The 12,042-nt window shown below is 39.4% G+C and overlaps 1 protein-coding gene across 2 annotated transcripts in view; it reads left to right on the top strand.

Annotated features, from left to right (window-relative positions):
- Window positions 1–12,042, top strand: part of btbd11b (BTB (POZ) domain containing 11b) — an 87,964-nt gene that overhangs the window by 62,353 nt on the left and 13,569 nt on the right. For both annotated transcript variants that reach the window (XM_075469457.1, XM_075469454.1), the window contains exon 3: window positions 4,174–4,378. In XM_075469457.1, coding sequence (XP_075325572.1) covers window positions 4,174–4,378 — 205 coding nt within the window. The remainder of the gene's footprint in view (window positions 1–4,173; window positions 4,379–12,042) is intronic.

The following is a 12,042-nucleotide window of genomic DNA, read 5'->3' as shown; positions in this document are numbered from 1 at the left end:
ATAAATTTGACAAGTCTGCCAAAAATTAATAGAATATCCATCTGCTCACAATGTACTCATTGTTTAAAGAATAATGGGCATAGCAATGTTTTCTATACTTGTTTATATGGTATGAACAAATTTACATAGCCTTCAGGAGTCACATTTGTATTATTGTGATGCGTTTTTTGTTAGTTTGTTGTTTAGTTTTTTTTTGCATCATTTAATAAATTAAGTCCTGATTATGTTTTAAAGTCTCATGCTTCAGAAAATAGAAAATGTTTTAATAGTCACCCAGAGTTCAACCCAGGGTCTTTCTGAAAGTTTCCTTTTTGTTTTCTGTTTTTTTGGGGGAAACTTTCTTACAAACATTGAAAATGCCTCAACAGATCCTCGGTGGCACGCTGTGTTGTGCACAACTGAATGCACAATGTTCCCATTTGATATAATCAGACATAATCACAGAATCGGGACGCTCTTTCACAGTGTTGAACAGTTTCGTGAGTGTTGGCGTGCAGCTCTGCAAGTCAGACTTGTGAGCACAGAAAGAACAGACTGTCTCATGCGCATGAAAAGAGTCATCAAAATGATGGCTAAAGGGTTGTTGGGTCACTCTCAGTGTAACGCCGGGGAAATATTTGTGTCTCTTGTGTAAACATTTATCATCACAATAAACAGGAAACCAATTCCAAGCTGTATGTTTTGTTTTTTAGGACTGAGGGGCAGCAGTAGCTGTGAGTCCTCTTTTTTTTTGTTATATTAATGAGATCAATCAAGGATCCATCTTGTTGTGTTGACACGGCAAACACACTTTAAGACAACAGAGCTTCTGATGGATAATAGCACCACTTAGCCCAGTGGTAATGCTATCAGCTTTAGAGAGGAACAACAGGATTTGCAAACAGTCACTCTTCCCAAATCGAAACAAAATGAATAATTGAGAAAAGCAGTACAAGAAGCAAAAATTTCACTGAATAATGGAAGAGAGACGTTTAAGTTTGATTCTCTGAAACAATTATCTTGGAATCAAACACGAACACAAGAATTTGCATCCTATCAAGAACCAGTGGCATTTAGACTCAATTTTAGAGGTTCGTCACAGATTCAGCTCCCGGTATTTTCTCATTTTCTTTTCTTCTAAAATACCAAATTAGCATATTTGAAATGACAGTCCAGCAATTTGTGCTATGATCAGGACAGCTGGTGTGTCATCATCACTCAGTCAGGCCGTCCTGCCATAGATACGTCTGGCACATTGTAGTAATTTAGTATGTCACTAAACGTTGACAAATCTATTCTTTGAAGTAGCATTAGATGGAGGACATAAATATGTGTAGATGAAAACATGTGCAGCTGAGAAATATTAACTTGGGTGACATTTTTGCAAATACTTGCAGCATGGTCAGGCTGTAAGGCCCTGTGGTTACATACTTGATGATTTCCAGGTTAAAACAATACATAAAATTGGAGAAGATGGAGATATTCAGGTGACCTCTGAATGAGCTTGGATCTTAGATGACTTCTGGTTTCATTCCCACTGGTCTCGTAGCTTTAATTACACGAAAAATTATATTTTTGTCAAACTAGTTACTGCTTTCTAACTTGTCTGCCAATAACACCTGCAGTTATATAAACCACTAAAATAATTATGCCCATATAAATAATTCATATTTACCTTTACTGTCCCTTGTGCGCACTTTTCCATGCACTTTATTTTCACACAACCTTAACTTGAAGTCTTTGAATCTGTTTGCTGTTTCCCAAACTGAATTTTCTCCTTCCTTTTGTGTCATCTGTTGCTTTTCTTGTTATGTCTGGTGTCAACAGGAGATGATTTTAATGGCCATCAGTTCTCTCAATAATGCCTTTTAGAGGCCATTTTGTTGTAGCGGCAGTAAAAAGCTTTTTATATTTATTTATTTATTTTGATCTTATTTCTTTTATGTCTACTCTGAAGGTGATTATGTTTGACCTCATGTCAAGGTGGACAGCAGAATTTGATTGGCCGTTTAACAATTTGATCGTTTTTTGTGTCCCCTGGTTCAAAGTGTTAATCACAGTACTTTACACTGAGAGGGTAATTTTGACTGAAAAGCGCAAAGGTAGAATTGTGTCGTTAGACCTAGATGGTTAATGGAGCCAATTGAGGTTGCCAGAGATAAAAGCAACATCTTATTATAGAATAAAATCATGCCGTCCTTTAACATCTACGTGATGCTGTAGTTTAAGATTGTGTTTTGTTGATAAAGATAGCCTGAGTCATTTCTAGGCAGCTGGCTGAGTAATCTCTGTGTGCAGTCAGGGGGGAGTGTTGCAGACGTTCCTGAACATGTGTAGAAAATGTCTGTACTGCAGTGCATGTGTGAAAATGGTTTAGGAAAGACCCCAGAGACCTCTGACAGAGAGATTTGCCTCACAATATTAATGTTGATGCAGGTTTTTTTTTAAATATAAACTATCCAGTATTGATTCTGAAACAAGTTGGTTGAGACAGACTCAGGTTAGTGCAGTGGACTTGTCCCTATCACAGATTATTACCGAAGAAGACCTGAAGAAAGACTGTATGAAGCGACAGTTTCTGCCCTCCATGTTCTTTGAAAGGTGCATCAGTTGGTGGCTAGAAGCTCTTGTTATTAAATTTACAAAACTGACAGCACGAAGAATATATTTGTATCTTGTTGAGTCAGGATTGCCACAGGCAGCCATTAAACGTAATCACAGCTGCATGGCAGCAAATAATTGAAACACAGAAACTGTGATGAAGGCAGCAGCTGCACATTGCAGCAACAACCCATTCATCACAACCCAAAGAAAAGATGGTTACTGTTTATTTATTTACCTGCAAAAGCTTGAATATAATTGATCAATCACATTTACAGTTAATTTATACATTTCCAAAGAGTATACTTTCCCTCGTATTATTAAAATTGCAACTTAATTAATTCTCTCTACAGTAATAAGCACTGTTTGTTGTGTGGGTGCCTTATTGCCAGTTACTGACCTCAAAGGTGCCACCTCTTATAAAAGCCTCAGACAGCTTTGTAACAAGCTTATCTATAAAATTAAGAGAGAGATGAAACGAGAGTAACTGACAGTAACGAAACGTAAGTTACATTATACACATTTTCTTGTCATAATGATGATGTCTAGCCCCACTTCTCCCAAAGGACGGCAGAGACATTGACTGTTTTATTGCATGAATGCTCTTCCCTCATGCCAGCATCTTTTTCACACTCTCCTTTCGCATTGTTGAGGCTAAATGGAATTTTGGCACAAGCTAAATGGTGCAATTTTGATGCTAAACAAACCCTTATGTCCATGGGAATGACTTGTTTGTCCCCTCTCTGTATTGTATAGCCACACATACAGTAAAGTCCATTGAGAATGGGGAACCAACTGGCGTCATGCTCTATTACTTTTGTGCCTTGTATCAAAAATGACCAGAACAATATGTCACAGAGGATGTTTTTAGATCTTCAGAATTTTATTGCATTTTACTCAGAGTGCTGTTGGTCTTGACAGGAAGCGACAGAAAGCTGACAGCATTCGGTGGAATGGGATTTGAGCCCACACTGTAATAATACAAGCTTGTTTTTTAAATCAAGTTTTTGGGGTTTTTTTATGAAAAGATTGGACTGTTTCTGAAAAAAAAATCCAACTTGTGCCTCTTTTTCAAATGAACTGAAAATTCCGCACAAAAAATTATATCTGCTTTGTCCCAAATGTAGCCAAACCTGTGTGTTTCTCTCAGAGCTGTTTACTTAAAAAGTAATAAATAAAAAAAATAAAAAAAAAAACAAGTTGGAGAATATTGAAATTTTGTTTTTTATGATTTTTTTTTAAATCATATAGTTGTACTGAGAGGATATGGCTCGGAGTAGCTTGGAGTAGCTCATTTTTATCCATAAATATTCAATTTTCACCCAGTGCAGTCCTGTTCATCCTTCTGCCCTTTCAGCTGAACAGAAAAGATGGGGTTGAACCTTGTCTTTTTCCTGATTGTGGCTCGTGGAAACTAAATTTTCCCCTGACAGAGTGAGCTCCAAGGAGGCTGGAAAGAATGAGGATGATTCCCCACTGACTTTTTAAAGGCCATGTACTCAAAATAGCATTTTTTTCCTTGTCTACTGAATGTGCCTTTCTCAATGGCCAATATCCTATTCTTATGCTATATGTTTATGTGTGTTTGTGTAGGTGACCTAGTGTCCCGAGCCATGCACCACTTTCAGCCACTGTATATGAAGAATCACAGCAACGGGACACCGATCCACCAAAAGAACAGCGTGATTCACTGGTCACCTGAAGCGATCTACACACTGTGTTACTTTATGCACTGTCCTCATATGGAGTGGGAGAACCCCAATGTTGAGCCGTCCAAGGTTACCTTACAAACAGAAAGGTGAGATGCAAACACGCAAATAAGTAATTTCAAGAGGAGGTCCAGACTCCTTAACACTGGACCAAACAGCAGCAAGACCAAACTAAGAATGGGGCATGCAAAAGTTTGAGTCCACCGTTCTAATTTTTTCTAACATTTTTCTCAGGCCCACCTGTTTGGCCAATCCATCCTGAATACAATGGCCTGCAAACCCCTTTTTTGTCAAATATTTCTGATGCTATAGATAACTTGTCAAGGCTTTAGCTTGTTCACACTCATCATATAGAAAGGTCAAGTGATGTAAAAGCATTATAAAATTCAGACTCTTTTGATCATTTTGCAGCCATGAGCTCTTCAAAGCAGCTGTTGATCATTTTAGCAACCCCCAAACCCTTTGGAATACCCTTTTCTATTGTTTTTTTTTTTTTTTTTTTTTTTTATCAGCTAACACCTGCTTACACCTGGCTTTTTTTATAATAGGAAAGTGTTTAATTGACCAAATCCTACGTCTGATGACTCTGCACTATCGTGGGTATTTATAGACTGTGGCTCAAATCAGCATACATACACCAATTTACATTAAAGACATGCTATGCAACTTTTTCATGGTCATAAAATTGCTTGGCAATCATCAGTTTGCTTGGCTGACCCGTTCCGATGAAAACGGTGACATTTCCATCTCCATCTGGTGGCCCTAGCCCGAAACAGCGCTTGCAACTTTGCCTGTGGCTAGAGCTGTAACAAAATCCGGGTTATCCGGTTTTCAACCCGGATAAATACGTCACCCGGGCAGACCGGATGGTGGCATGCATTTGATCTGCCTTAAAAAAAAAATAAAAATGATCCGCCCAAGTCGAGCCAGACGGCATTTCATTATGTCAACAAATGGCAGTTACAGCGCTCTTGCACCTTAGTCGTGAGAGAAATGATGAAACCGGAATATATATCCCTCTTTAGTTGCCTACTAGGCTACAGTCATTCTCTAGCATGGTGTTCAGTCACGAACACACAGTCACACACTGAGTGAAACGAAACCTAACTCCCGCCCCGTTTGTCACGAGCCGGTTGTGAGCCATGCGCCCTACTGATCCGTCCTGACTTGCGATCCGTCCGTTACTTACAGTGAGGGACGAATCCCCGCTGACTCGTACTACCTGGTTTCGTTTCATTTGACCAACTCGGCAGCAGCAGCGAGTGGTCTGGGTGACTCACGGCCCGACAGCGAATCGAAACTTAAAAAGCTCCGAGTTGACATGGATTCGCTACTTGCCCGTCTGACCGCTGAGTCACCCAGAGCCAGCGATTCAGCGGTCAGACGGGCAAGTAGCGAATCCATGCCAACTCGGAGCTTTTTAAGTTTCGATTCTGTCTCGAGCGCCCAGTCGGCAGCAAGGATTGTCGTCAACCCATCTGACTGCTGAAGCCTCTGTACCTCGCTACAGGCTCGGTTAGCGTGGCTTCATGCATCTTGTACAGTCGTTGAAAAATAATTAGTGATATAGGGAGGGCAAGATCATTCCATGTTCTTTCCTTGTAGGTCTAAACTCAGCATTGCCTCACCTAATGCTACCACATTTGTCGCTGTGTAAATGCACACACTGGCTGTTGTGTCTGGCTTTCAGATAAAATGGCATTGAATTATTACTTGACAAAAATAAATGAATGAACTTGTAGCCGTAGGCTGCTCTTTGATTTATCAAAATGAATTGATAAATGGGACAAAAAAAAAGGCGAGGCGCATAGCCACTAAACGGCAGAAAGGTTTTTTTTTTGTTTTGTTTTTTTTTTAATAAGTGACTCAAGTGATTCAAGTGATCCGTATAACTCGAATCCCGTCCTCGAAATGATCCAATCAGCCCGGATTGCCCAAAAGATTCGAGTTAAGCATGTCTACCTGTGGCGCCGTGTGCTTTGTTTAGCTCTGGAAGTCTTGTGACACACGAGAGCCGAGAACTACTGCTTCACGGCAGGACGTAAAGGGCTCTGAGCCAAGCCAGGTAGTACAAGACAAACATGCACATATGGTTTACAATTCATTCTTTGCTTTTATACTGCTTTGATAATTACTTTTACTACATACCTTTGAAGACATCGCGAACCTCCGTCGTCTTCTCCAACTCTCTGCCAGTGTCTTGAATAATAAACCGTAAATTGCCTCTGGTGGGTTTACGACAGTCTTGCTAGACTGTCGCCTATTTTCTACGGAGCTCCCCCTACAGCTTTGGGGTGTGTATTGCATGGTACACAAACCCCGTATTACTGAGCCCTGCTTTAAAGGGACATTATGTAATTTCTTCCCCCATCTAGTGGTGCAATTTTATTTTGCAAAGTCGAATGAATTTGCTCTCTAGCGCCTCACGTTTTCAAATGTGCGCTGCAACTTCTTGAACTACGGCAAGCGGAATGTGTCAAGATTCAAGAAGCTATAGCTTCAGACTCAAGGTCCATACAAACAAAAAGAAATCAAGACACACAGTACAAAGGATTACATAACACACATACAACAACACTATAAATACAGATGACAGAACATGTCAGATAACATAACATCTCCTTTGGTGTGCAAGCAATGCAATTAGTCATATTCCGGGAGTTACCGGAAGTGACGTCGACGCAGCGTTAGCATTAGCAGCGTTAGCAATAGGAGCCTTAGCGGCGGTAAATAATCTCCCGGTAAACTTACAAACTTTCTAATGCCTCGTTTTGTGAGTTAAGAGCCTATGTGTACTACAGCTAGCCTGGGTGCCAGCCGAACTTAGCCCCGCCCATAAAAGTTTTGGTCGGGAAGTTCGGTCTGGCTCTGCTCAGTTGGGAAATCATTATGCCCGACCAAGAATTGGTCGGACCAATCAGATTGCCAGGGCGGGCTTTATACGATGATGGACAGATGATCAACAGGGACATTATCGACTACGTCACTAAAGAGCTGAACACGGCTGCCGCTGGAGAGCTAGGGCGTGTAGATTCTGCCATCGAGTCTGTTCTACAGGATCTCCACATTGCATTCATTTTGAAAGACGAACAGAGGAACGCGATAAAGGCTTTTATCGATAGAAAAGATGTTTTTGCCGTCGTTCCTACAACAAGTGTGTGTCGCTTAATCTATGTCACATACTACGTTGCTCTGATTGGTTGTAGGTCTATCCAATTGAGCGAAGAGGCATTTTTTCTCCTGGTTCGGTTGAAACACGCCCCATACTCAAATCTCTATTGAGCGGTATCAGACTCACATTCTGACTAGAATCGTGAGTATGACGTAGTCAGGCTATACTACAGCAGAAGTTTGGTAACAATCAATGCATTATTAGTGGGATCATTTACGAGATAAAAATCTATTTAGCATTTTTTATTTTTATTTTTTTAACTTTATTAGTAAATCAACAAAATAACAGTTTACAAATGTGAGCATAACGCCAAAAAGAAGATAGCCAGGGGGAGCATAGGAATAATAATAAAAAGAAGATGACCTTCATGATGCACTTACAAAAAGAAAGCTAATGAACACAAAGACACATGTGCCAAGGAATAAAATCTATTTAGCATTAGCGGCTGTAATAAGCAATTTGGCGGAAATGACGTCACAATGAGGTCTGGCAGGGAAAATCGCGATTTGAAGTGCTTTATGTCCCTCTCGGCACTTCGTCGTTTTTCATAGACCGGAAGGACATGGCAGCCTCCATAGAGCTTACCTGCTCTATGTAGATACAGACAAGTTATTCTTCACTCAGGAGGATAAGTGAGATTTTTGACAGAGATCATTTTACACCAATGAGGACTAACTTATGAATGAATATGTTGATTTGAGCTAATAAATTACTTAATTTATTACATAGTGTCCCTTTAAGGTTGTTACAAGAGAAGGCATGAATAACGTTCTAATTTAAGGAAAACATGTTTGTCAAATATAACGTCTCACACAGAAGCTCTAGAAATGACAGCAACAGCACGCAAAAGAGATGAGCCTGGTTGAATTTACCTGACTGTAAGACAGCTGGTAGGTTGCTCTCAGACCTGCTGTGTGGGCCCACTTCCATCAGTAAAAAGGAAAGAAAACCAGCACAGGCATAACACTACAAAAGAATGTATTCAATTGAAATGAAAATAGTCCCCAGCAAATATTCTGTTCGTTTGTTGGACTCCCTTTGCTGGAACGTTTAACAGCTGTTATTGGTAAGTTCCCCTATCTATTTTAGGGGAATGAAGGAAATAGTAATAAAAAAATAAAATAAAACACTGTAGGTAGCTGCTCAGCACCAAACAGCAGAAAAAAAAGAAAACTCAGCAACTTCTGAACAGATATTTCCCTCAAAGGTTATATGTAGCAAAAGGTAGATGAAAGAAGAATTAATGTAGGACTGATCTGAAGGACAAAAATAGAAAGAAAAATAAATTGTAATGTTCCTTAAATGCTGCAGATAAAATATGTCATTGTTTTTTCTCTTTTTTTGCATCTGATGAAATACAACATTCGACACTGTTGCATCTGCATTGTAGATGTACTCTGCATGAATCTTCCGAAAGTAATCAAAACCATTGTTCCACAGCAACCAGACCGACGAGGCTGCTGGCAGTGCGGATTGTGCAAATTTCTTGTTGACTAGCCTCTTGAAATAATCTATGGGCAGGTTCCTTGAAATAACAAGCCGATGCCAATTATCCGAAATTGCAAATAATCTGCCTTATTAATCACTCTATTCCTGGTTTGTACACTGTTAAAAAACCTTGAAACACTTGAAAACAGTGTCTTTGATCATCTTCCATCAGGAGGTACAGAATTTTCAGCATGTCATTGAGAGAAACAACGTTTTTTTGCAAAATAACTAGTCAAGCTAGAAAAAGAGAAAATGATGAAAGAACATGACATGAATAGTAAATATAGCACAAAGTACTGAAAAGCAATATAAGCTGGTTTTTTTTATTGTTTTTGGTGGAGATAAAACTATTGTATCTTTACCTCATAATTGAACTGTCAAAATGTTTTGCTCTTTCATACAATGAGAATTCTTAATTGTATCATTGCAGGACAAGGGAATTAAATTGGAGTGTGTGGTATTGATCAGTCCATCAGACCCTTTCACCTCATTAAGTGCTGTGGGTAGATAAAAATATAGCTTTTTTAATGTTGTCTGGGACAACAGTAAAGAAACACTATGTGGGAACTCCCTGCAGTTCTGCACAATTTGCTCTCCTGCTTCTGTCCTCCCTTTCACCTTAGCTTATAGACAGTCCAATGGTTGTGTTCCATCTGTACAGAGCTGCAGAGATCATTCTGCTGCAACTGTACACCTCTGCAGAAGCCCTGAAATGGCACACCAGGTGTTTTCATCTGGAGTGAAACCTTGGCTTTATGTTAGGGAGTTAGAAAAGAAAGCCTGTTGGACAACCCAGTTGAAGGAAGCAGCTGTTGGAGGCACAGCAATATCGGCAGCTATAGAACTGCTCAATGATTTATGTGTGAATGACATAAGGGTTAGGCAAAGTTTCCATCTCGCTCATTCACACTTTATCCCACAAGTGAGGGGAGCATAGAGGAGTCCTTAGATTTCTTTGCTGTTTCTACCCAAGAAACAAATTCTCAGCTGATTTTACGAGCTGTTCCTTGTTATTTCTTACACATTGTATGTTCAGTATTTCCTACACTTTGATGGAAAACCCCATCAGCTTGTAGAGGTGGAAAACAGGGCTGACAGTTGAGCCAGAACAGTCCTCTTCCGGGTCTCCGCACTTTATCAGCTTCAGAGGTGTAATTTAGCAGCTAATGCATGTCCCAGGTGTCCAGTTGCTTTAGCTCAAGTCACGTGTCTGTCACAAACATCTCATTTATGCCTGTTTTTTTTTTTTGTCATATTGAAGCACAATGGAAGAGGCAGGTGAGGGAAAGCCTGGAAAGAAAGTTTTCTTCAGGAATTTTTGCACCTATTACAGAGGCATTATGTGGAAACAACTAGACCTTGAACTGCTTGTGAACTAGAGTTTCCATCGAGCTCGTGAAGGAACGTGTTGCGATTACGTTTCCCACCTCTTGATGAAGTGTTGTGTGCTTTATTGAAGTCTGTGGAACCAACGTCACATGGCTGTAGGTCAGGCTCCTTTGAAGTTGGTGAAAGAAAAGGCTTTGCATTTCTTAGCATATCAAGCTGTCATTAAAAGAACTTCCCATCAGCTCAGAGAAGCAGTGATGAGTGGCTAATTTACAGTAAGCGACTGATGTGAGCTAAAAATGTGTGAAGGATAGTCCAGGCTTTAAGAAATCCTTTTGAAGTGGTGTATTGATCAACAAATCAGTGGGACAGACAAAGTTTCATAAGTGTGTGACAACTCATACAAAATATGGACATGGCCAGCTTATTTATTCTTATTGATGCAATGATCTGAATGCTGTTTTTTGTGCAGTATGAATTGGAATACTCTTTAAAAATCACTTTCATTCAAAACTCAAACTGTCTTTCAAGCCTGTTTCTCAAATTATTAATTTTTTCTTATGTGCAGATTTCTCATATAATACAAAACAATAGTACACACCAGCCTCCATATGTTGCTTATACCAGCAGTCACAAGCCATTATTTATCTAATCATATAACTTCCCAAAGTGTTATGAATATTTAGTGCTCTTTGCATCCATAAAGCAGGGAGTTTGTACATTTGCATAATGTACCAGTATTTATGACAGCTCATTGTTTTGCTTAAGTGGAGAAAGACGTCAGTGCTGAAACAAAGGTCAAAATTTGACACCATGCATATGGATTTTAAACAGTGTGGCTGCTATAAACAGTGGTACAGTACAAGTGCAGAAGAAAAACACAAGAGCAGAACATTTTAAAACAGTAAATTCCTATTCCCTTTATTGCATTGAAGATGCTTATACCAAAGAGCAGCATTTGTTAAAGAAATAGCTATCACACATATCGATAACACAAAGTTTATTGCTACCAGTATCGTTGATGATGGAATTGTACATGTGGAGTAAATCTGGGGCCCTTTTGGGGTCTTTGGCTACTGACTTTTTTTCCTGCATTGCATCGGTTGGTAATCCTGCCGATACTGTGGTTTCCTCTGCTAAGCTACGGCTTGGCTTTAATTGTCTGCCATGCTCTCACAGGCTTTTCAGTGAAAGTACTTGTGTCAGGATCAACGATATGATGGATTTCTCCCACCTCTGTCTGAGTGACTCAGTACATTTAGCAAAATATCACTGCACCTTTAGTTTACTTTATGCAGGCAGTGAGCTCTCTTTATATACAGAATGTCACCATGCAGTGACTCAATACATTGTATTTACAGGGTGCTTCATGTTGCTCACAAGACCTTCATTCAAAACCGATAAAGCAAAAGAACTACAAAACATATGATATATCTTGTTTCTATGACTACTGTAACATCCCAATGCATTTTTAAACCATATAAACACTCTTACTACACATTACATAGATTTATATAATATATTTTAACGGTGGAATGCAGTGATGCCAAATTAACAGCACAAGCACATCTTTAAGAAATATCACTCTGACTGGATTTAGTTCACTAGAATAGAGCAGAGTAAATGGTGATTAGATTGAGAACATCCTAAGAAAACATTTTATACAACATTTGTTTTCTCTTAACAATAATTTATGGTCAATGGGAGGATGGGTTTTCTCATATCCAAAACGTCTTTGGTTCCAGGGATTGGATTAGATTTTCT

The sequence above is a fragment of the Odontesthes bonariensis genome, chromosome 7 (assembly GCF_027942865.1).
Source record: "Odontesthes bonariensis isolate fOdoBon6 chromosome 7, fOdoBon6.hap1, whole genome shotgun sequence".
Classification (NCBI taxonomy): domain Eukaryota; kingdom Metazoa; phylum Chordata; class Actinopteri; order Atheriniformes; family Atherinopsidae; genus Odontesthes; species Odontesthes bonariensis.
The sequence above is the reverse complement of the archived record's forward strand: the minus strand, read 5'-3'. Positions and strand labels throughout refer to the sequence as shown.